Source organism: Terrapene carolina, unplaced genomic scaffold (assembly GCF_002925995.2).
Source record: "Terrapene carolina triunguis isolate 2854851 unplaced genomic scaffold, T_m_triunguis-2.0 Scaffold580, whole genome shotgun sequence".
NCBI classification, from domain to species: domain Eukaryota; kingdom Metazoa; phylum Chordata; order Testudines; family Emydidae; genus Terrapene; species Terrapene triunguis.
The window spans coordinates 3,240,622-3,265,646 of record NW_020664931.1 but is presented as its reverse complement, the minus strand read 5'-3'; the positions used below and the strand labels follow the sequence as shown (position 1 = coordinate 3,265,646).

The window sequence follows — 25,025 nt, the reverse complement described above, 5'->3', positions numbered from 1 at the left end:
CTAATACCATGTATAGATACTCTTTGAATGCAACTGATGCAGAAACATTGCAATTAGAAACTGAAGCTTACAAAAAAGCTGGGTAATCTTTAAAAACAAAGTCCAATTCACTGTTGCAACAAATCACACAGACCACTACCAAAAATCTGGACATCCAGATGGTGTAATATTTTGTGACATATTGGAAGCTTGCCAAACAGTATTTGGACTTTATTACTAGTGGTGAGTTTTGTCAAGTTATTGAGCATAATTAGTATACAAACACATTAATAGTTGTTTAAGTGCCAAAAACATCCTAGAAAGAGACTAACCTGAACTGAAGTATTTGCAGGGCTGGCTCTAGGCACCAGCGTTCCAAGCATGTGCTTGGGGTGGCCCTTTTCAAGGGGTGGCACTCCGGCCTTTTTATTTTATTTATTTATTTATTTTTTTGCTTGGAGCGGCAAAAAACCTGGAGCTGGCCCTGAGTATTTGGTTGTAATAGTAGAGCACTTCCTCAGATATTTAAATTTGTACATTTATTTGATGTTTCTACCTTGAAATAGTGCAATTAGATCTCTGCTTAACAGATGGGCTGCAGCATTCTGCACCAGCTTCAGTTTCTGAATGAACAGGTTTAAGATAAGACTCTCAGTCATAACTGAAAAGTGCTCAGTGAAGCTAAGGAAAGATGGGGGATAGGACAAAGGTGACTCCACGACATCTTTGCATTTCCCCGATCCTCTAAATTGTCTGTCCCAAGAGCTATTTTGGAAGCCAGAGATAAGAACACCCCAATCATACCCCACACTCCCTCAGGAATGCACCAGGAGAATCCTCGGATGCTGGTTAAACCATCACTTTATTATTATTTTTTATTACAAATATTTGCACTGTAAAATGATAAACAAAAGAAATAGTATTTTTCAGTTCGCCTCATACAAGTACTGTAGTGAAATCTCTTTATTGTGAAAATGCAACTTACAAATGTAGATTTTTTTGTTGTTGTTACATAACTGCAGTCAAAAACAAAACAATGCAAAACTTTAGAGCCCACAAGTCCACTCAGTCTTACTTCTTCTTCAGCCAATCACTAAGAGGAAACAAGTTTGTTTACATTTAAGGGAGATAATGCTGCCCACTTCTTATTTACAATGCCACCAGAAAGTGAGAACAGGCGTTCACATGGGACTTTTGTAGCTGGCATTGTAGGGTATTTATGTGCCAGATATGCTAAACATTCATATGCACGTCCATGCTTCAGCCACCATTCCAGAGGACATGTTTCCAAGCTGATGATGCTCATTCAAAAAATAATGTGTTAATTAAATTTGTGACTGAACCACTTGGGGGAGAATTGTATGTCTCCAGCTCTGTTTTACCCGCATTCTCCCATATATTTCAAGTTATAGTAGTCTCATATGATGACTCAGCACATTTTGTTCATTTTAAGAACACTTTCGCTGCAAATTTGACAAAATTCAAAGAAGGTACCAATATGAGATTTCTAAAGATAGCTACAGCACTTGACCCAAGGTTTAAAAATCTGAAGTGCCTTCCAAAATCTGAGAGGGATAAGGTGTGGAGCATGCTTTCAGAGGTCTTAAAAGAGCATCATTTTGATGCAGAAAAAACAGAACCCGAACCACCAGAAAAGAAAATCAACCTTCTGCTGGTGGCATATGACTCAGATTATGAAAATGAACATGCATCAATCTGCACTGCTTTGAATTGTTATTGAGCAGAACCTGTCATCAACATGGATGCATGTCTTCTGGAATGGTGGATGAAGCATGAAGGGACATAGGAATCTTTAGCGCATCTGGCATGTAAATATCTTGCGATGCTGACTGCAACAGTGTCATGTGAACGCCTGTACTCACTTTCACGTAACACTGTGAAGAAGAAGCAGGTAGCATTATCTCCTGCAAATGTAAACAAACTTGTCTGTCTGAGCAATTGGCTGAACAAGAAATAGGACTGAGTGGACTTGTAGGCGCTAAGGTTTTACATTGTTTTAATTTTGAATGCAGTTATTTGTTGTACATAATTCTAAATTTGTAAATTTAACTTTTATGATAAAAAGATTACACTATAGTACTTGTATTAGGTGAATTGAAAAATACTATTTCTTTTATTTTTTACAGTACAAATATTTGTAAAGAAAATAAATATAAAGTGAGCACTGTACACTTGGTATTCTGTGTTATAATTGAAATCAATTTTTTGAAAATGTGGAAACATCCACAAATATTTAAATAAATGGTATTCTATTATTGTTTAACAGTGCGATTAATCATGCAATTAATCAAAATTAATCTTTTAATTGCACGATTAATCAAAATTAATTTTTAATCACTTGACAGCCCTATTATATTTAGCTGCAAATAGTATGTTTTCCTGGTTACTAGCTAAGGAGACTCAACCTTTCTTTAGGAAAATAATTAAAAAGTACAAATGCAAAACACAATTAAAACTTATGATTTAAATAAAGGTTTCCTGCTTGCTGATTTAAATCGCTTTAATTTATATCAATCCACCCTGATCTTTATTTTTCTTGTATAAAATTCTCAGGTCTAAGTGTAATCTCTCTGAAATTTCAATCACTTTACATTTAGATTCCCTTATTCCCAGTTCTAATTATTCTTTCAAAGAATAAATGGCGCAACCACGTATTAAAAGAAGAAAGAAAGATATTATTCAGGATATCTACAAGTCCAAGGCTTGACTTTTCAATGGAGCCTACAGGAATTAGGTGCACAAGACTCTTTTGAAAATCCTAGCCTAAATACTTAGAGAGTAAATAATAATAAAAAGAGTAAAAATGAACCAGGTTTTTAAAAGTAAATGTTAACTTTACAAAACCTCACCATACCTACCAAATAACTACATCTAAGAAAACAAAAGCAACAATCATATCAACAGCTAGCACTTATTTTCCTAACTCAATTGTATTAAAAGAGATATTCTTAACACAGACTCTTTCGTGTGTAACATGCATTCAACTAAAGGAGTGGTCTGTTAAAGACACACAGCTTTCATTTCTTATCTATCCGTTACAGGAGAAGTAGCCTTTTCCAAACTCAATTCTGGCTACTGAGACCTTAACCTATGAGCCGGTAGGCCCATCTCCTCATTAGATGCTGTCATAACCCCAGACTCTCCAAGCCCAGGAAAGTCATGTCCATCCAAGACAGAATGGCTCTACCAGTTCCGAATCAAAAAACAAAAGCTGTTGTACTAGTCCAAAGAAAGGCTTTGGAATTCACAGAGTTATAGAGTTTAAGGCCAGAAGGGACTACTAGATCATCTAGTCCCAGGCCACCAACACCATGCAGCCACCCTCACACCAACCCCAACAATCAGAATTAAATACTTCCCTATCTCTCCTGGAAATACCTTGCCTATTACATTCTAGGATCACATTTGCATTTTTCACATTAGCAATGGCACTGGTGGGTCATCGACTGCCTGTTATCTACCAACACACCTAGGCCTCTCTCCTCGTCTGTCACTTTCCAATGATGAACCCCCTGCTTATACAAGAAATTCTTATTGGTCCCTAAGTGCATGACCTTGCACTTTTTACCATTACGTTTTATCCCATTTCTATTACTCCATTCCTCAAGTATCAGGGGGTAGCCGTGTTAGTCTGTATCTACAAAAACAACAAGGAGTCTGGTGGCACCTTAAAGACTAACAGATTTATTTGAGCATAAGCTTTCGTGAGTAAAAACCTCACTTCTTCGGATGCATAGAGTGAAAGTGCATCCGAAGAAGTGAGGTTTTTACTCACGAAAGCTTATGCCCAAATAAATCTGTTAGTCTTTAAGGTGCCACCAGACTCCTTGTTCCATTCCTCAAGATCATCCAATTCTTCCTGCATAATATTCCGATCTTCCACTGCCCTGATGCCTTTCAACTTCGTGTCATCATCAGATTTCATTAGCATACTCCTACTTTTTGTGCCAAGGTCATTAATAAAAATGTTAATGAAGATTTGTCCCAAGAGCAATCCTTGAGGAACTTCACTAGTAACCTCTCTCCAGCCTGTGACAATTCTCCTATTCGCACAACCTGTTGTTATCTCCCTTTTAGCCGCTTCCTTAGCAAACTTATAATTCTTTCACTAATCTCCATCTTCTCTAATTTAACTATCAATATCAAATGTTTTACTGCAGTCCAAATATATTAGATCTACTACACTTCCCTTATGTAAAAAATCAGATATTTTCTTAAAGAAAAAAATATTAAGTTAGTCTGGTATGACCTACCTTTGGTAAATCTATGTTGTGATACATACTCTTTACAGTTTACATCCATTAATTTAACTATTAGTTCCTTCAGAATGTGTTCTAAAGCTTTTTCCTCTTTCTTACATATAGGTATGATTTACCTATTCTCCAGTCATACACAAATTGACAGATTTACTAAAAATCCTTGCTACCGGACTAGCAATCTCATGTAGACCAGATTCACTAATACCACCTGAGCATTCTGTTTAAGTAAAGCTGATATAAACCTAGTATAACTGCCAGTTTAGGTGTTTTTACAGATGTTTTGAATTGCTGGAGCAGTGCGGAAGCAGTTGGAGTGCATCTGTGAATCTGGCCCTTAGTTTAAAACTCTAACCATGGGAATCCTTTGTTTGTTTTAACCAGCCCGGAAAAGCTTCATTGTGAATAACTGATAACAGAAATATTTAACAGCAATTGCTGATAACAGGAATTTAATTATTATCGGTAATAATAATTTAAAAAGTGTGCCTACTATGAAGCTGGACTAAAAGAACCTTGTGTATTGTCTCACTGGATTTGTCATAGTCCATCTGTCCTCATTTGTAATCCCCTTCATTCTCATCACCATCTTTGTTGGCCAAATAACTAAACCACTCCTCCAAAAAGGTGACCCAAACAAGACACTGTATCCAAATGTGGTCTAACTAATACTTTATACAATGATGGGACCATATCCTTAGCTTGACACAACTTATTTCAATAACCTTCGGCTGTTGCAGACAGAGTCAAGATTGCCATTTTGGATCTGGACTTGAAACATGAACACAGAGCTACTGAAATATATAAACCAAAAGCAGAACTGCAGATGGAAACGAATGACATTTTTACTGTTGACAGAAAAATATTGTCCAGTTACAAAGTCACTGCACTTACTTTATGGCTTCACACATGTCCAATCCCATTTTCACACAGTTCTTGGCATGATTCTGAAGAGATATAGGTAGTCCAGATACACAGTAGTAGCAATCACCTAAGATTTTAATTCTCATACATTCATTTTCCTGAAGGAAAAAGCAAAATCAATGAGAAGATAGTCACATGACAAATTACTTAAACAAAATGACTAGTGACTGGATGTATGTTATATCATGATGTATGTTACATCTAATGATATATCGGTAATTACAATGGAGATATCTTGTTAAGGAAGAACAGGATCTCTCTAAGTAGGTTAAAAAGGGCTGTTAGAGAATAATGTGCAACCTAGTCTCTCTCACCCACTTTCCTTCGCACGTGAAACCAGAAAAGGGCATAGTCTATAACATGTGAATATAGTATTACTTGGCTACTGAGATTTATAAATTTAAATTAAAAAAATATATGTCCACAATCAAATTAGAGCAACCTTTCAGGGACATGCCTGTAATTAGAAGCCTTCTATACTTGAGACACTGTGGAAATGTTTCTAAATGCTTCCTTGGTTTAACAATCAAAATTATATTCCTACACCTCTGAACTCCTTTAAGGCAATATAAAGAGTCTTTCTATCAATACTTAACAGTATTAAGATTCATCCAGTCAGAAAATAGTCTGCCATATTAGTAAGGCACTTTTACATACTTCATGAGAGTCCAGTCAGGTCTGAATATTTATAAAAGTAAAATAAAATAAATAATATGAATAAAATGAGGGGAAAATCCTATTCATTCCTATTCAATTTTTTTTAGCAGAAATCATGATAGTATGGTAACTCAATGATACTTTGACTGAATGAGTCATTTTTGCTCTTTTATCATCAAGTCTCTCAAATGATTTGTTGGAAGAGCTGAAGCTACTATTGATAAAACGTCAGGCCATAGACCAAGACAGGAGAAACCCTTAGAAGGATAGATGTGAATAAGAGAAAAGTTATTTACTTGTTCTCATAATATAAGAACTAGGGATCACCAAATGAAATTAATGGGCAGCAGGTTTAAAACAAATATAAGGAAGTTCTTCTCACAGCGCACAGTCAACCTGTGGAACTCCTTGCCTGAGGAGGTTGTGAAGGCTAGGATTATAACAGGGTTTAAAAGAGAACTAGATACATTCATGGAGGTTAAGTCCATTAATGGCTATTAGCCAGGATGGGTAAGGAATGGTGTCCCTAGACTCTGTTTGTCAGAGGGTGGAGATGGATGGCAGGAGAGAGATCACTTGATCATTGCCCGTTAGATTCACTCCCTCTGGGGCACCTGGCATTGGCCACTGTCGCAGACAGGATGCTGGGCTGGATGGACCCTTGGTCTGACCCAGTATGGCTATTCTTATATTCTTATGATTTTGCTCTCTTCGGAAGCATCTGAATTCCTTCCCCGAGCAAAGAGGATGAAAACAGTGAGCAGATCTGTGGAACCTCATGACATGATTTAGCATCTCATTCTTACATAGGAGGCACATTAGATCCTGATAGCTCTTCATTTCATATTATTGCTGCTTGTGCACCCTCTCCCCGATCACTGGAACCTCTCACCCACAGCTCCAGGCCCTCCCATCTACAAGCTGGCCTAAAACTGAGGTTTTTGTAACTAAGTGTTTGGTATCTGAGTTAGGACATGTGCATGTGTATTGCCATAGTGCCTAGTGGCCAAAGCCTGGATTCGGGCCCTGCTATGCTAGGTGCTGTGCAAACACACAAAAGAATGATCCTCTACTCTACACCACTGGGAGCTAGTCTTTGTGTAAGGGGGATTCATTCAGTGTGGGTATTTGGAAGTAAGGTTGGCTTGCAGCGTTTTGTACTATTAGTTAATTTACAATAGTTATTTGATCATATTTTTCAGTTTTCTACTTTCAGTTTTTTACTCCTTGTTAATTTAAATAAAGCTGTTCTGGGAGGACTGTCAACATTCTGTTTTTATTGTCCACTTGCGTGTGCTTTAGTGCGTCCTTAGATTGTAAGGATGGCTTATTCACCTTGTAGTAACCCAAGTCTTTTAAAATATGTTTTCACTATGAGTAACGCACTTCAAGTTGCACATGTGCTCCATAAACTGAGCACCAGATAATTTTTCTTTAGCAGCAGCTATGCAGTCTGTGTAAGCGCCCTCCTCTCTCCTCATGCTCTACACCAGGGGAATAAAGAGGACTGCCAGACTGCCACCATCTTAGCTCCTTCTCTAACACTAGCTCCCAGTATGGTTGCCAAACCGAACACTCTTGCCCTGCCCCCTGTTTCACCCCTTCCCCAAGGCCGATCTCTTCTCTGAGGCTCCGTCCCCGCTCACTCCATCCCCCTCCCTCTGTCGCTCGCTCTCCCCCACCATCACGCACTCACTCACTCATTTTCACTAGGCTGGGGCAGGGGGTTGGAGTGCGGGAGAGGGTGACGGCTTTGGCTGGGGATATGGGCTCTGGGGTGGGGTCAGAAATGAGGGGTTCAGAGTGCAGGAGGGGGCTCAGAGATGGGGCAGGGGGTTGTGGTACAGGGTGCAGGCTCCGGGAGGGAGTTTTGGTGCAGGAGGGGGCTCAGGGATGGGACAGGGGTTGGGGGGTTGGAGGAGGTTCAGGATGTGGACTCTGAGTGGCGCTTACCTCAGGTGGCTCCCTGGAAGCGGCAACATGTCCATGACATGTATTTTCATGTTTGTGACATGTATTTGTATTTGACATTACAATACATGTCACCGTATCCCCATTGATTTTCATTTAATGAAAATGGATGGGGATACAGTGTACTACGCAGGATCCAAGACAGTGAGAGAAAAGAGGGTTTCATTTATATTATCCAAAGAGACATTAAAATGTATGCTTGGATATAATTCAGAGACAGAATCATTAAAATTTGCCTTCAAACAAAGTGAGTTAATGTGTTGACTGTACAGGTTTAGCCGCTATGATAGCACTTACTGCTGTTGTGATCAATGACTTCTCATTGACTGAAGTGACACTCATTAAAATGCCAAGCAAAGACATCACCCTCTTAACTGGAGATCTGAACAGAAAAGTAGGAGTGGAAAGCTCTCATAAAGAAGTAATGGGAAACCATGGTCTTGGTTTATAAAATGGGAGAAAAAGGCATTTATTTGAATTTTGCTGCTTTTATCATCTGGTCATTACAAACACCATCTTCACGCAACATTCTATATGTTTCTATACTTGGAGGTCACCCAATGGCATGATTAAGAACCAAATAACAATACATTAAATGATATAATAAAATAATGATAAAGGGATGCTGGGGATTGAGCAGCCAATGGACAAATACTTTCCCGAGTGCAGACTGCAGGTCAGACCATCAACCATTAGCTTCAAAAATAAAGTTAAAACTTAAAAAGGTAAGATGTTCAGCATGACCACTGCATCTGGACTTGTCCAGAATTAACAAAAATTCCATGACTTCTGTCAAGAATGGGTTTGAGGCATTGCGAAAGGTGAAAGAAGAGAAAAATGCAAATGAACTTTGGTATAAAATGAAAACTATCATGCTCAAAACTGCCAAAGTAGATTAATTTAATTATCTGGGATCATCCATATCCAACCAACGAGGCTGCTCCAAGGAAATCTGAAAAAAACTAGGGATGGCTTGCTCAGCCATAGACTCTCTTTCAAAAGGGTGGAAAACCTGTGGCATCTTGAAATGTATGAAGGTTTGACTGGTGGAAAGCTTCATTTTTTTCACAGCAACATACATATGTAAAATCCTGGGAAACTAATGTTGCTGACAAGAGGAAAATTTAAGTCTCTAAAATGTGGTGCTGTCAAAGACTTCTGTATTATCTCCTGGATGGAAAAGATGAATGCTTACGTTAGAAATATTATTGGAGAGAAGCGGACTTACTCTTGGAAATCTACAGGTGCAAACTTATGTAGTTTGGGCACATCAGGGGTAGAGATGGAAATAATCTCAAGAAAGTTATCATAGAAGGAATAGTAGCAGGTCATCATAGTAGGAGATCACCAACAAGGAGATGGATAAATGGAGTGTGGCAGATCACTGGGAGGTCAGCTGCTGAGTGTGTGAAGTTAGCAATGAATCAAGAATGCTTCAAAAATTTCTGTTATGTCTCCAGTATTCAGACATGAATAAATGGACTTTACATTATATTTACAGCAACAGGATAATGGAGAACAGGGTCATCATTATGAACTTTAGGCGGCAGATGCACTTGTTCAGTTCTCTCAAGTCCAGAATTGCTCTTTATCCCCATGTCTTCACATGGATGAGAAATTACCTCAAATAGAACTCCTTTCTGTAGAAGACACTAGTTCTATTGCCCTCCACTCAAGGATGAAGTCTGCCTCCTGCAGAAGAATGCTCTCATGAGAGGGGCCCCCAAAAGAGAAGGGAGAAGGAGGTGGGGGCTGTAGAGGGAAGAGAACTGGAAGATGACCTCTTGTACCCATCTATTGGGCATGATTTCTGTCTAGGCAGATAGGTAGTTGGAAAGTAAGCCTTTAAAGGGAGGAAAAAAAACAGAGGATTTGTGCAGCTTCAGAGGGAGAGTTGGTGTGCAGCTCTCAACGTTCCAATTAAAACAACTTCTGCCTCTTTTTAGAGGGCTTGGATGGGGAACCTTCCCTCTTGTCCTTATGGGATCACTCATATCTCCCTTCTCCATTTCTGCCCTATCTTTGCTCTCCAATCTCATAGTCAGAGGTGGGAGTGGAGAGCACAGAGATCTTAGAGCAGCACAGGACAGTAGAAGCATTCCTACCTTCTTCAGGCTGACTTAGAGGTGGGTCTCCTCAGTCATAGGTTACACCCACCTTCATGCCCTACTCCATGAGGAAGTTTTGGAGCTGAAACTCCTTAGGTGGCTTAGTTTTACTTGGGAACTACAGCGGAAAGGAACCGTACCCCTGTTAAACTAATTCCTAACTAACTATATTAAAAACTAACTAAGAAACTATAAACACTTATAAACTCTTTATGAAGTAGAAGTCAGCACACAGACTGAAGCTGCATCCTAGTCCATGAGGGGTAATGAGGAACTAAGATGGCGGTGGTCCAGCAGCCTCATTTATTCCCTCATTACAAAGCATAAGGAAAGCGGGGACGCCTGTGCAAACCACACGGACACTGCTAAAGAAAAACTGTCCAGTGCATGGAGCACATGCACAAACTGAAGTGCACTACACAATCACTCAAAGAAGAAACATTGTTCTCATTAGTGCAAGAGGATTTATCCTCCTGGAGAATCTCCATGTGGTTTCAGTTCACTCTCCTGCTTAAAGCCTGAGCATTGCTGCCCAGAAGACTGTGCCCTTGCCAAGAGGAAAGTGTAGAGTTCCCATGAGGAAAGCATTGCACAGTAATAATAAACAGCTGTAGCAGAAATGAGAAAAGCCCTAGCAGATAATTACCTTTGCAATTTGATCAAACTTGCCAAAGAGCTCGTTAAGCATGTGCACCAGTTCTCCAGGTGAGCAGTCACTAGCCAGCCGAGTGAATCCTACAATATCAGCATACAAAATACTACAAAGGAAAGGAAAACACTCTTGATTATCAGTTTCCTTAGCTTTAGAATAAAGAAGTATTTACCCCTAAGCAAAATCCAAAAATAAGTGCTCGGCACATTGCAGAATCAGGCCCATATGCATAAATCAAGGTGCTGCTCACAGCTATTTATTCACAGCTCCTTAAAAATCTTTTTTCAACTTTGTGTGACAAGGCAATGACATGCCATTGCACTGAGACATAATCACACATTCTTCACAGAATTATTCCTTAGTTCATACTATGCTTCTTTCATGGGCACACTTTGTTGTGTCTAATTAGAGGATCCAGATCTTTCCAGCAGCAGGTTTGGAAATAATTATTAAAACTTTAATTTCAAATATATTTCAGGTTTCTCATTATATAATCTGTAAAACTACTATAATGAACAAAAAAGGGTCATTTTCTCTGAAGTTAGCTGAGTAGATTTATGTTAACTCAGAGATTTGAATTTTGACAAGGTTAACTCAGCCCTTCCTCCTTTTGAGTTATGACATCCAACGAAGTGCGTATTCACCCACGAAACTCATGCTCCAATACGTCTGTTAGTCTATAAGGTGCCACAGGACCCTTTGCTGCTTTTACAGATCCAGACTAACACGGCTACCCCTCTGATACTTGACTTTTGTATTAGCTCTTAAAAACTGAGGACCTACAGGATGGTTAAAGAGAAAGGATATTTTAAAGTAATGTTGATAGATACCTATTACTTTATATAAATCCAATTGATTTCATGCTTATTGAATGCTATAGGTTTTAGATATGTATCAAGTGTTTATGACCTATTTCTTTTAAGCAATCCAGGATAAAAAACACAGACATTATCTAATCTTATCTAACACTTTCCGCAAATTGCTAAGAAGATGAGAATATCATATAAATTAACATTTTCACAAATAGAAGTCTAAAGTCAGGCTCCAAAATTCACATTCAGGTATCTAAGTAAGTGACCTGATTTCTTTTATTCACCCAGTTCTTTGTGTTATTATTTTCTGTCTCCAGAAATAGGAGCCATAGTACAACCCCTTTAATTTGACACAAGGGTTATGAGACAACTTCCCCCCCCCCATAAATTCTAGAAATGCTGAGTTTGATAAATCATCAGATTTTGCAGCAGAATCTGTAAATATGTCCGCAAGCACTCAGTCTATGTTAAAGCCATTTCTATTTATGCTCTGCTAAAAGCCTTAATTGAATTCTGTTCTAACTGACATAACTGGAAATTCAGAGTAACTTCACACAGACTTTGGCCCTTCAACTTGAAAGACTACAGATTAGGAAACTTTACGAAGACATCAGGATCAATGAGGAAAGCCCATTCTAATGTAAATCAGAGGATGACTTCTATAAAGTTCTCTGAGTTGATTCCAAAAATAGCTATGCTTGGCTGCAACAAGGAATCTGTTGTTAAGCGTTTGATCAAATTTGATCAAATATAAATTTGATCAAATACAATATTTTTGTACCAAAACTTAAGTGGTTAAAAAGCATGGTAAAACCACCTTCCATCCACACTCTACCCCCCCCCCCCCCCCCAATGCTTTGCTGACCTGGTTTATAGACGGTAGTAAAGTACAATACCTCACATTGGTGTGCCTCTTGACATATAAATTGTGAAAGTTGTTTGTATTTTCCAGCTGGCCTGCTTTGGGGCCTTGTAACCTCTGAATAATCTCAGCTTTCATTTCCATGGCAATGTGAGCAGGCAGTAAAGAAAGTAGAAGACGTTCCTGGAGTTAAAAAAATTGTTTTTAAAAGGTCCAGTATTTTTATATACAAAATTGGAACAGTGTGAAAAGCAAAACTCAGTTACACGTTCACTACTGCAAATAAGCTTTGAATAACTATGTGAAGTGTGTATGCTTGTTTAGGATGGGCTACAAAGGTTATTAGCCACTTGAAATACCTGATGGAGGAACACACACATATATCCAAATAATATCAAAATTATTAAAGACTTAGGGTCAATCAGAATAATTATTAACCAAATGTGAAGAGCATTACACTTGCAGTGATTTATTTAATATCTAGATGGATTATAGGATATCCAGAGACAATGGCCATAGGATATATAGACTGAACAAAGAAAAGAAAAAGGAAACAGCTTTGGAATGACAATTTAGCAACTAGGGCTTTAGTCAAATGCAATGCTGTTGCCGAACACTTCCCATTATAAGACCCTGTTTTCAATTGCTTATAATTTTGCCCAAACTTTAACCATTTGGGCTGAAATTTTGCATGACAGTTGTCTGCCTTAGGTTGATTTTTTGTTGGGGGTGGGGGAGGGTTAGGGGGAAGTGATATCAGCCAAAATGGTTTGGCTGTTTCCAAGAACAAGTTTAGAGAAAAATACATTTTGTCCCTGTTTAAAAAAAAAAATGTTGTGACCTCTATATTTTGGAGCAGGGGCATGAAATTTGGCAAGTACAGCAACTCGTTACTTAATGTTGTAGTTATGTTCCTGAAAAATGTGACTTTAAGTGAAACAATGTTAAGCAAATCCAATTTCCCCATAAGAATTAATGTAAATGAGGGGGTTAGGTTCCAGGGAAATTTTTTTCACCAGACAAAAGACTATATTATATATATATATATATATACACATCCATACACACACACACAGTATAAGTTTTAAACAAACAATTTAATACTGGTACACAGTGATGATGATTGTGCAACTTAATTGAGGTGCAGGAGTCAGAGGGTGGGATATTTGCAGGGAATGCCTTACAGCTAAATGATGAACTAGCAATTGGCTGAGCCCTCAAGGGTTAACTCTCACACTCTACTGTACAAGGCAGCAGGAAAGGAGGGAGGGCAGACAGAGACAGAGACACACACACTGTGTATGTGTGAGAGAGAGAGGTGTGCATTTCCTCTTTAAGTATGAAGAATGGGGTCAGAAGTACACTGCCTTGATCATTAGATCAGCAAGCTGAGACCGGACCACAGCTGCAGCTGCTGCTGCCTGGAAGCTCCCTCTGTCGTGTGTGTCCCCTGCTCTATGGAAGATGAGGTAAGTGGGGTGCAGGAGCAGAGGGGATGGGGACACCCTGACATTAGCCCCCTCCTCCCCCCTCCCCCCCAGCAAGCAGGAGTCTCAGGCAGCAGCTCCAAGACAGAGGGCAGGAGCAGCACATGACAGTGGGTGGGAGGGACAGCTGCAATTGCTAGCCTGCTGGGCAGCTGCTGCACAGGGAACTTAGGGGAGCAGGGAGCTGATAGGGGGGCTGTCGGTCCACCCTGGTTTCAACCACCCACCAGCTAGCTTCACCGGGCTGCTCTTCCTGCAAGCAGTGGACAACACAGGCGGCTGCCAAACAACGTTAGAAGGGAGCATTGCACAACTTTAAATGAGCATGTTCCCTAATTGATCAGCAACGTAACAATGAAACAACGTTAACAGGGATGACTTTAAGTGAGGAGTTACTGTAGGTGGCCTACATTATCAGAGATGTGACTTTTGCTGTCCTCATGAAAATCCACCTCAAATTAGGCCAAATTATAAACCTTTGAAAAATTGCAATTCACACATACTCAGTAGAGACTAGCTAGGACTTTGCAGCTAAATTTTCTGACAATTCCTTCCAAACTGAGCATGCTGGAGCCTGGGACTGAGCAGGATTTTCAATGCAATTTACTCTTGAGGGAATTCTGTGCAAAAACTTAAACATTCTGCAACAAAAAATTAAAAATTCTGCACAAAATATTTTCAAATTCTGCATATTTTATTTGTCAAAATAACACAATATAATCACAGCAGTTTCAATTATTTTTGGTCATTTATTTCAAAACACCTGTCAGCAAGTATGTCTGTAACAATACAGACAACAAAAAAAGATTCAGGAAATGTTTTTTGATAAATAGATTCCTTACCTAGGCATATTAATACAGAACTCTGAGTAATAATTCCTTTAAATTACAATACAGAATCATATTTCCCACACCCCTCAGAAGCAGTGCAAAGGCCTGGGGGGACTTAGGGGTAATGAAGGAGCTGAGGGAGAGGAAAGTAATTGCTGGGAAGGAGCCTTGGTGTGAACTTGGTGGGTTGTTAGATATGGTTGGGAAAATTATGGAACAGGTTTTTTTTTTTGCAGGGGGTGGTCACGAAGGGATTGTTAGGGAGCTTCCCATGTGCAGACCCTGGCTGACCCCTAGCCTCTCCCATTCAGTCAGGCACATCTTCCCCTTTCCCTATGTGTCCCTGCACTCCCTGTCCACAAGTGTCCCTCCACCCCCACTCAGAAATCCACTCCCACCATCCCCATGTGTCCTTGCACCCCCCCACCCCCATGTGTCTCTGTGCCCCCACTCAGTTACCCCCTGTCCCAATGTAGCCCTGCACCTCTCGCCCCTCTGTGGCTCTGCGCCTCCACTCCCATTCAGCCCCTGCCCCAGTCTGTCCTCCCCCACTAGCCCTTATGAGCCCCTGTATGACCCCGACTGCAGCCCCACGCTGTCTTTCTCCCCATAGCTCCTGTCTCCTGACCTAGCCCGACAGGCGCTGTGAAGAAAGCAGGCTCTTTCTTTTCCCTAGCTGGCTGGGAGCTGCTGCTCTGTTCTATCGCCACATCGCCCTCGGTAGGCAAAAGGCAGAACTGCAACAACTTTCCAGCAGAAGGTTTTTTCTGTGCAAAAAAATTAAAAATATGCATGTCTCATTGATTATGCATGCACACAGTGGCACAGAATTCCCTCAGGAGTAGCAATTGCAGTGCTGGGCTCCTGCAGGCTAGGGCAGGTCCAGGTCTAGGCACTGGAACTAAAAACAAGGATACTATCTCTCCTGTGCTCTCAATGCTCCCCCTCACAGTACCCAAGCATTGTAGAGGAGATAAACTGGTATGGGGAGTTGTTGTGGGGGGGATGCTGGGACTGGCTGGGCAAGGAGTCTTGGATTGGGAGCAAGGGAGGGAAATGGGGGAAAACTGAGATCAAACAAAGAATTGGGGTGGGGGGCAGACTGAGACTGGCTGGGCAAGAGGCGGGGTAGAAGGTGGGAGGGGAGACAGCCCTGACCAGGATTCAGGGTGCTAAATATCAACACTAGGAAATATGGATACCTCCGGCAAATCTGCAACTCTTTACTTTAATCATGATTTCTTCTTTAAAAATGTACTTCTCTGTGATCATCTTTGTGTGACAATATAATGGTTCACAGTAGCAGACATGCATTGATGAAACAGAAAAACCTTCACATAGTTTGCCTTTCTACTCAGAGTAGACAACTGTGAAGGGAAGTGCTCATGAAATTGAATCACCGTGAGAGTAATCCTGCACCTACTGATGTCAACAGAAAACTCCCACTGATTTCAATGGGTGCAGAATCAGGTTCTATATTAATTTGCACCAAAACTGATCACTTTGGTTTTGGAATAAATCAGTTTTTCTTTTGAGGTATGTAATTTTTATCATATTCTTTTGTTGCTGTTAGTTTTGATGTACATACTGCTACATATCAGATGCATAGCAGGCAGTGTCATGAGGAAAATGTCATAAGCAAAGGTATATCTGTCACTTGTTTTACTTAATACTTGCATGTTTTATTCAGAGATATGCTCATCCCTGTAGGCCCCAAATTTGACACTTTCTAACAAGAAGGTGGTCTAGAACATGCAGTGAGAATATAAATGTAAAAGGTTTTCATTAAAATGTGAATGCGGTTGTATTTCTCTGGATGAAAGATAAAGTGGTGTTAAAGGCAGAAATTTGCAAGTACATCGCCAAATCATCAACGGTTTCAGTTTTAATACTGCAGAATTGGAAAATGTCTTTCATTTTCTTGGTTGAGATATTTTGACAACTGCAGAGAATGTCCATAAAAACAAATGGGCATTAAGTACACAATGTGAGCTTACGCTTACTGCCTTCTATTTTCAGAACAGTTAGTGGTTGCATATGCTGTGACTTAAGGTACAGGTAAGAAACAATTAATTACTAGCACTATATTACTAATGAACGACTGGTAATATTAGATGAGGTGATGATATGCTCATGTCCTACTTTTTGCTAGACATTTCTAAGCAAAGATTCCAATTATTGCAGACTCATTTGCTAGCTTCCCTGCATTGCTTTGGACCTATTTTAAAATATGGTTTATTTAGATGTTTTTGAAGAATGAACCTATATGCAAAGGTGCAAGCAATCTGATGTAAAGATGGACATATGCCTACGCAACAGACAAAGCAATGTTTGTTTTAAATTCCCTTGAAAAGAGCACCTATGTATATAGCATGATTCTGGTCACATGGTGACGCTCTCATCTATTGCGGGTGTAAGTTGTGTCACTTGCTCTTGTGGCAAGGCTCCACCTGAACCATATAATGGAAAAGGCATCAATAGATACAGAAACAGGCATAAGACTAGAGAAAAGAGAAGGAAAAGGCATTGAGAAAGGAGTACATAAAGTTTTGAGTTTGTGAGACAGAAAAAAAACAGCCATGAACATGAGTGTAACCCCTTTGGGGTTTAGAGAGCATGGCCCCTTTAAATCTTTTTCCTAAGCGGGAGGGGGAGAGTAAGAAAAAAGGAAGGAAACTCCAGGGGGCAGCGCTGAAGCTCTGAGGAGAGGGAGAGCAGCCTGCAGGTGCTGGAAAAGTGAAGCAGCAGAGAACCTGCCTGAGGCCTGAGAAGGACAGGGCCAATCGGGGACACCTCAGGACAGGAGCCAGGAGGAGCACTGTGCCAGGGAGGAATCGCCCGAGAAGGACAGGCCGGAGCTGGACCCAGTATCACGGCTGCCCAGAGCTGCATGGGGCTGTGCATTGGGAACAAGGAGGGAGGCTGTAGCTAGTTAAGTGGGGAGGTGGTCGCTCTGTTTGGCTTTGCAGAGAGTGGCAGAAGAGGGCAGCGGAGGGGTTTGTTGGGGGAAAGTTCACTGACGCCGAAGATGACCAGGAGCACCCAAGACTCATCACTAGACTGGAATTTTGCTCAGGACTCCTGAACTCTGTATGCAGACACATTGCTCAGTGTCTGACCTTCCAGACTGTGCTACCACTGGGCCCGTGGGGCCTTGACTTGGATGCAACCCTGTTTTACCCTCCCTTATATTTCCCCTTGTTGTTTTTCTCCTCTCATCCTTCTGTAAATAAATATTTCCCTTGTTATATCCATTGTACTTTTCCTGTGGGTGTCTGTGTTCACTCTGGGGGGTTTGGAACAGGTGGCCCTGGGGTGTATTTCTCCTGCTGTGTTCCTGCGCACGCCTTCTCTTGGCCAGAGCTGCCTGCAGAGCAGACTCCATCTTGGCCACGAGGGTGCTAAAGTTACAGTTGGTGGCCCGTACGGGGACTTTGCAGTATATACACACACACACCTCTATGTTGTGCACCCTGAGCTCTTCTTCACAGAGCAAAGAAACTCCTGAGTGACTTTCATCTCAGTTTAAAAAAAAAAAATAGAGAGAGGATTATTAGAAGACCTGTGCCGAGGGGCACGAATCCCAGTAACCAAAGCTGTGCTGGTGGCGGGGTTCCCAAAAGAGATGGAACCAAATGAAATTGAGGAGAGCCTAGATGCAGCTGAAATACTGGGGAGGGTAAAGGTCCACACCCGTATTTACAACCACAAAGTGAAGGTCATGGTAGCACTATGTACTCACTCCAAGGAAGCAGATCTTGATAAAGTGCCCAAAGAGGTGCAAGTAGAAGGTATTCCCTGGAGAATTCTGGGGGCAGAGCAGTCCCCTCCTAGTGTGCCTGTGTCACTTGAGGTGGATTCTTTAACGCAGAAATTGCAAGCTCTGATGGTGGATGAGAAGCAGACAAGAGAAGAATTAACTTTGGCATTAGGAGGGGCTCCAACACCTACAGCACCCAGCCTGGTGGGATTGGCCAAAGAGCTGGGAAACACTCTCAAAGATGCATTGAGGCCGATATATGAAAATGCTCCATACAAGTGGTTAAGTTCATTCTCAGGGGTGTCACCTGTACCCCCAGGGGAAGATGATTACGAGACCTGGAGGGATTTTACAGGGCCACTTGTCCAAGAGTGGGAATGCTCTGATGCTGAGAAGCGGAAACGTGTGCTTGAGAGTCTGAGGGGACCTGCCTTATCCGAGCCCTGAAAGACTCACAACCAGCTGCCACAGTGCAAGACTATTTAACCACTCTTGAGAGTGTCTATGGTACTACTGATAGTAGTGAAGACCTGTATTATTGTTTCCACCATACCTATCAGGAGCCCCACGAACGATTGTCGGATTTCATCAGGAGACTAGAGGATTTGCTACAGCAGGTAGTGTGGAAGGAGGGCATCCCCAACCAGTGCACTGATTCCGCTAGGTTGGACCAAATCCTTCGGGGCACCCGACAAGATGGGTTGATATTGTGGCGACTGCAGCTGAGGGAGCGAGCCCAAACCCCACCCCCATTCCACAAGCTCATTCGAGAGATACGTGAAGAGGAGGAGCGACTGTTGCAAGTGGATGCAGTGGTGCAGCTGAAGATGGCAGGGAATCGCACCACCACAGTGCTTGGAGAGATGGAAGATGCCCCGTCAGTGGCAGCAGGACTGAGAGATTTGACCCGAGAAGTGGCCATGATGAAGGCTCAGGGACATACTGTGCCATCCTCAAGAGGGGAGAGTAGCAGGAGGGGTGATAGCCAGCGAGAAGGTTTCTGTTATAACTGTGGAAGAGATGGTCACTATGCCTTGGACTGCCAAAACAAGACAGATCATGCAAGGGTACGATTGCAGCAGACCATTAGGAAGCTTCAGGGAAACACCAACAGGGCTTGGGGAAGGAGCAACCCAAGACCCTGAAATTCCAAGGCTCCCCAGAAAAAAACACAAACAGGGGTTACATGAGACCGGTAAGAGGAGAAGGAAATAGTAGAATTTCATGATGTTGTAACTCTCTCCTGCACAGTGGAGAAGAGGGGCAAGAGAGCACTCTTTCAGAGGGGAGGTGTGATATCGTAGACAAAACCCATATTTGACACCCTGCCATAAGGGTTAATGGCCTGGTCTGGAGAAAGAGGCTTCTGCATCATTCTGCAACATTTACCAGCAATATCAAACCTGGAGGGAAGGAAGCAGGCTTCAGAGGTGGTATGAGACAGATGACCTAGGGGGTGGGCTGAACAGCCCTGAGCTAGGAATACCAGGAGTAGCCAAGCATGGAAGGAAGCCTGGACTGGACTTGTTTGTTAATAAAAGTCAAATTCCAAGAAGGCGTTGATCCTGAACAAGGAACATGTTGTTTTAGAATAGCAAGAAAGTAATCTGATTGGAATAGGGACTGCTGGTAAGAGGGAGCAAATAAAGTGCCGGAGGGAGGGAGAAGCAAAGAAAGATTAAAAAAAAAATCCATTAATAAGATACATGCCAAATTCCTCTCAATCATAATGCTTATCTGATATATTCCTTTCCTCCACCTTGTATGTTTTGTCTATTTAGAATATAAGCACTTTGAGGCATTCTTTTGGGCACTCTGGCAGGGTGACGACTCACTGGCGCGGCGCCTCCTCCTGGTCATCCAGGGAATTAGCTCTTTCCAGCCTGGAGCGCCCTCTGCAGCCGGTGTCCCTCCTGGACCCCGGTGCCCTTTGCCCAGGGGTTCTGCCCACCGCAGCACCCCCTCACTCTGGATCTCTCCTCCCAGGGGAACCCCAACCCCCTTTCCCCACCTTGCCTCAGTGGCTACTGCCAGTCTTCATCTAGCCTCCGCTCCCTGGGGCAGATTGCAGTCTGTAAACCACTCATCATCGGCAAAGGGGTTAGGACCTGCCACCTTTGCCTATGTCTGGGCTGCGCCTCTGCAGCCCCAGTACCTATTTGTAGGCCTTTAACTAGGCCTGCAGCCTGGGGTTTTGCTAGGCTGGAGCTCCCCAGTTCCCTCTGCCCTTCCCCAGCACTGCTCCACCCTAGGTAGCCTTCTCAGCTCCCAGGCAGCCAGGTCCTTCTCTCTCTGAAGCTAGAGAGAGAGTGCCTTCCAGTCTCTGGCCCTCAGCCCTCTGATAGGGCCAGCCGTGGCCTGATTGGGGCATGGCCCCACTGTGGCTGCTTCCCCCAATCAGCCTAGCTTTTCCCCTGCCCCAGCCCTCTCCCAGGGCTGTTTTAAGCCCTTCAGGGCATGAGCGGGGTGACCACCCCGCTACAGGCACCTGATTAATAAAATGATTTTTTCTATGGGCATACCTACATACAGAAAATGTTAAGAAAATGAGAGGCTATTCACTGACAGTAGGAGAAAAATCTTACTTCAAAGTACTGTAAAAAATAAAACAAAAAGAATGGCATACTATTGGTATGATTGAAAGCTAAAAAAATAAAAATAAAGTTACTGAACTTTAATTGTTACTACAAAATAAAGGCCCAGTCCTGCAAGAAGGTGAGTACCTCCTAATGGCAGATGCCTTGGAGGGTTGGATCCATAACACTGGCTATAGGCTTTGAAATCTACTCCCAACCTTGGTACAAACTAATACAGGTCTGTTGATTTTCAGAGCATGCTACCACACTTATCATTACACTTGGACTTCTTCTGGTGATGGTGGGGTCCATGATGAGGGCTGATATTCAGCTTTGTTGATGGTTGCTGTGGGCTAGCTGATTAGTTTAGCTGGATTGTTTTTCTAAGTACGTCATTCCTCAGGATCTGTCAAAGGTGCTCACAGTAGTAGATGGGCACGTTTTGTATATTCAATATAAATTTTAAAAAGTATATGAAATATGCAAGCATGATTTTCAAGCTAGAAGCAGATAGCTTGCATGTTGGGGATAGTGTAGCTATAAGATTCTTTGTGACAAGACTGTTGATGTGTATGAGGAGGCTGCTATGGTTTGAAAACAGAAACTGATCGAGATATTTTCTGGCTATTATCCTGAAAACACAGACAATATAAAGGAAATAAGACTGTTTCCCTTTCATTTACCCATAAGTTCACTTACACAAGCAGCAGATAAAGCCAATAGTGACAAATTAGTCAAATCCCTCAAAAGATAACTTTGCTGTTGTTTGAATGCATGTATGGTAAGAAAGATAGCTTTCCCACTTAATAGCAGCTTATGTAACATTTATATCCTAAATATACCATTATGTGGGGACACAATAAGTAAACCTGGATCACATTTGAAACAATGGGTTCATTTTTTATTTCTTTTAATAAAAAATGAAATTTGCAAAGTCATCATGCTGTGTCTTACTGTTTACAGTACATGTTACAACATTCCCAGTCGGTTGCTATCAATTTGTCAGAGAAAAAGTAAATTGTAGCTTCTGTCTGCAACTAAGGGATGCTGGCAAACTCAAAATTTTTAAAATTACATACTCCTCTGTGTTTAGTGAGATCTCTGACTGTTAAAAAGGAAACAGTTGAAAACACAACAATGCTTTCTAAACATATCACCCAGCTTGATGCTGTGGACTTAGCTGCCTGCAAACTGGAATGTAATGAAGACCATGACAATTCAAAAAAATGTCATTTACTTTTTTTTTTATTTGGCTCTGTAGAGAACACTGCTCTCTCCGATGATGATGGTAAATCTGCAATGCACCATTTGAGAGACTGACTGACTGACTACATATTAGATGGCATGCCAGTTGCAGACGATGTGACAGATGAAGATAGTCTGCCTATTTTTAAGGCGTTTGGAGTGGACTGGAAAGAAAAGGCATTTCTCAGAGCTACAATCCAATATGAATATTCAGGGGAAATTCTAAATAAAGAGGAAGAGGAAGAAGATTAATCTGAAAGCCTATTCAGATTAAAAACTACAATGCAGCAATCAACATATTGGAGGAATTTGGGGATTTCTGTGCTAAAGAGAAAGAAAGAACGGTTACTTACCCTCCAGAAACTAGTTCCTTGAGATACTGTAGTCAGTGTGGATCCCACTGTAGGTACGCATGCATCTCATGGGTATGAGATTGGATTAAAAAAACAACAACAGTGTCTGTTGGGGCCATACATGTGCCATGTGCCTCCGCATGCTCCCATATGAGGGCATAAACAGTGGAGCAGTCATGTCACTTTCCCCTCTCCCTCCAGTTCTCTTGCAATTCAAAGCCTGTGTTACCAAGGTCTCTAAAAAGAAGGGATAAAGAGTTGGTTGTGGGATCCATGCTAACAACATCTTGAAGAACCACAGTTACTGTAGGATAAGTAACCATTCTCTTTCCTTCCAATATGTGTCAGTGTGGATCCCACTGTAGGTGACTGACAAGCAGCATCCTCCTTGGACAATAGAGTGAGGAATTTTGGCTGTAATCAAACAGTGATTGAATTACTGCTCTCCTGAACTTGGCATCTAACCTTGCTGCCATGCCAAGGGCATAACATTAACACAAGTGAGTGGGTTACTATGTTGCAGCCTTGCCGATCGCAGAGACTGGAACATTACTGAAGCAGGCAGAAGATACTTCCTATGCCCTGGTGGAATGATACAGTCAGAGGGAGAGGATTGCCTGCCTTCTGATGGCAGGGATAGCAGTTGAAAAGTGTGATCCACTTAAAGATTTTCTGTGACAAGATAGCTTGACCTTTCAGTGTACTGGTTATGGCCACAAAGAAGGGGAGGGATAGACTAAAAGGAGTGGTCTTGTTCAGTTAATAGAGCAAGGCTCTGGATAAATCCAAAGTATGCAGCTTCTTTTCTCTTGGTGTCAAATATGGCTTTGGGAAGAAGACTGGCAAGGTAATTGACTAGTTCAGGTGGAATTCTGAGGCCATATTAGGGATGAACTTGGGGTCTGATCTCAGCACCACCTTGTCCATATGGAAGGCATATAAGGCAGAGGAGAAGGTATCTGTACTTGCGTCTGTCTTTGTAGTGCTTGTATGTGTAGAGGCCTGTAGGGGCAGTGTGCTGGGAGGGCTGCTGAGCCCAGAGCCCTGATTAGGGGGCGGAGCTTGGCTGATTAGGGGGCCTATAAAAGAGGCCTCCCAGCCAAGCAGCGGCACAAGCAGCGAGCAGCGGCACCCAGTAAACAGGGCTGCTAACAGGGGAGTTTAAGTGGGAGTTTACAGGAGGAGGTGGAAAGGGAGGCAGGAGGGCACGGTGCCCGGTGTGCTCTGTGTCCCCAGGAGCAGCAGGCAGAGACCACAGCAGCCATGAGCCAAGCAGCGGGGGACACAATGCAGATGATTGCATGTTGCAGCTGTGGTATGTACATGGTTCTCGCTGGGGAGCCTGAACCAAGGTATGTTTGTATGAAATGCCGCCTAATAGACCTGCTAGAAGAAAAGATTAGAGGGTTGCAGATGCAGGTAGATACCCTGGTAGAGTTTAGAAGGGGATTCGAGCAGCTAATGGAACAGAAGCAGGGTGTGGCAGAAGGGGAATGCTCAGGGGTGCAGGTGGAAGCACGGGCTATGGTCTGTGAGGGGAGAATGTCAGGGGCAGAACAAGAGCAGTGGAAGCATGTTACCGTGAGAAGCAGGCCAAAGAAAAGGAGGGCTAGTGAGGGGGAAATAGAACTCAGGAACAGGTTTGGGTGTTTGGATAACGAGGAGGGGAGGCAGCAGGTGGTAACTGATGGTGGGAGGCAGAGGAAGAAGAGAAGAGCGGCTCGTCCAATACAGAGAGGAGAGGAGTTGATGGAGACAGCATCAGTACTCGGCCCCGGGAGGATACAGGATGGCACTAGGGGGACTATAAGGGAAAATAGAAAGACACAGGAGTTACGACTACAGGGAACAGGGGATAGATTAGTAGATCGCACTGTCACCAGGCAAAGGCAGGTTTATGTGATTGGAGACTCCTTGCTGAGGAGGTTGGACAGGCCTGTGACCAGAGCAGACCCAGAAAACAGAAGGGTGTGCTGTCTCCCAGGCGCTAAGATACGGGATGTGGACCTGCGGTTGAAAAGGATCCTAAAAGGAGTAGGTAAGAACCCCTTGATCATCCTTCACGTAGGAACGAATGACACGGCTAGGTTCTCGCTAGAGAGAATTAAGGGAGATTATGCCAGGCTGGGGAAGACGCTTAAGGAAGTTGAGGCTCAGATTATCTTCAGTGGGATTCTGCCTGTTCCTAGAGAAGGACAGCAAAGGGCTGACAGAATTGTGAGGATAAATAGCTGGCTAAGGGAGTGGTGCTATAAGGAGGGCTTTGGGATGTATGGCCACTGGGAGGCTTTCGGGGACAGACAGCTGTTCTCACGGGATGGACTTCACCTGAGTAGGGAAGGAAATAGACTTCTGGGAGGGAGGCTGGCTCATCTCATCAAAAGGGCTTTAAACTAGGAATTTGGGGGAGACGGTTGGGAGATGTCCAGTTAATCTCCACGCCAGATTCCAACACTGAAAAGGAGAGTGAAGAGATAAGCACAGATATAGATAGGGGTAGGGGATTGGACATAAGAAGGAGGGGGCGGATGG

At 42.4% G+C, this 25,025-nt stretch overlaps 1 protein-coding gene across 1 annotated transcript in view; it reads right to left on the bottom strand.

Moving 5' to 3' along the window:
* Positions 1-25,025, bottom strand: part of ADCY2 (adenylate cyclase 2) — a 480,497-nt gene that overhangs the window by 145,291 nt on the left and 310,181 nt on the right. Inside the window, exons 5-7 of the mRNA XM_026659125.1 lie at positions 12,277-12,425; positions 10,563-10,674; positions 5,151-5,278 (exon numbers count right to left, since the gene is read on the bottom strand). Of these exons, the coding sequence (XP_026514910.1) occupies positions 5,151-5,278; positions 10,563-10,674; positions 12,277-12,425 (389 nt within the window). The remainder of the gene's footprint in view (positions 1-5,150; positions 5,279-10,562; positions 10,675-12,276; positions 12,426-25,025) is intronic.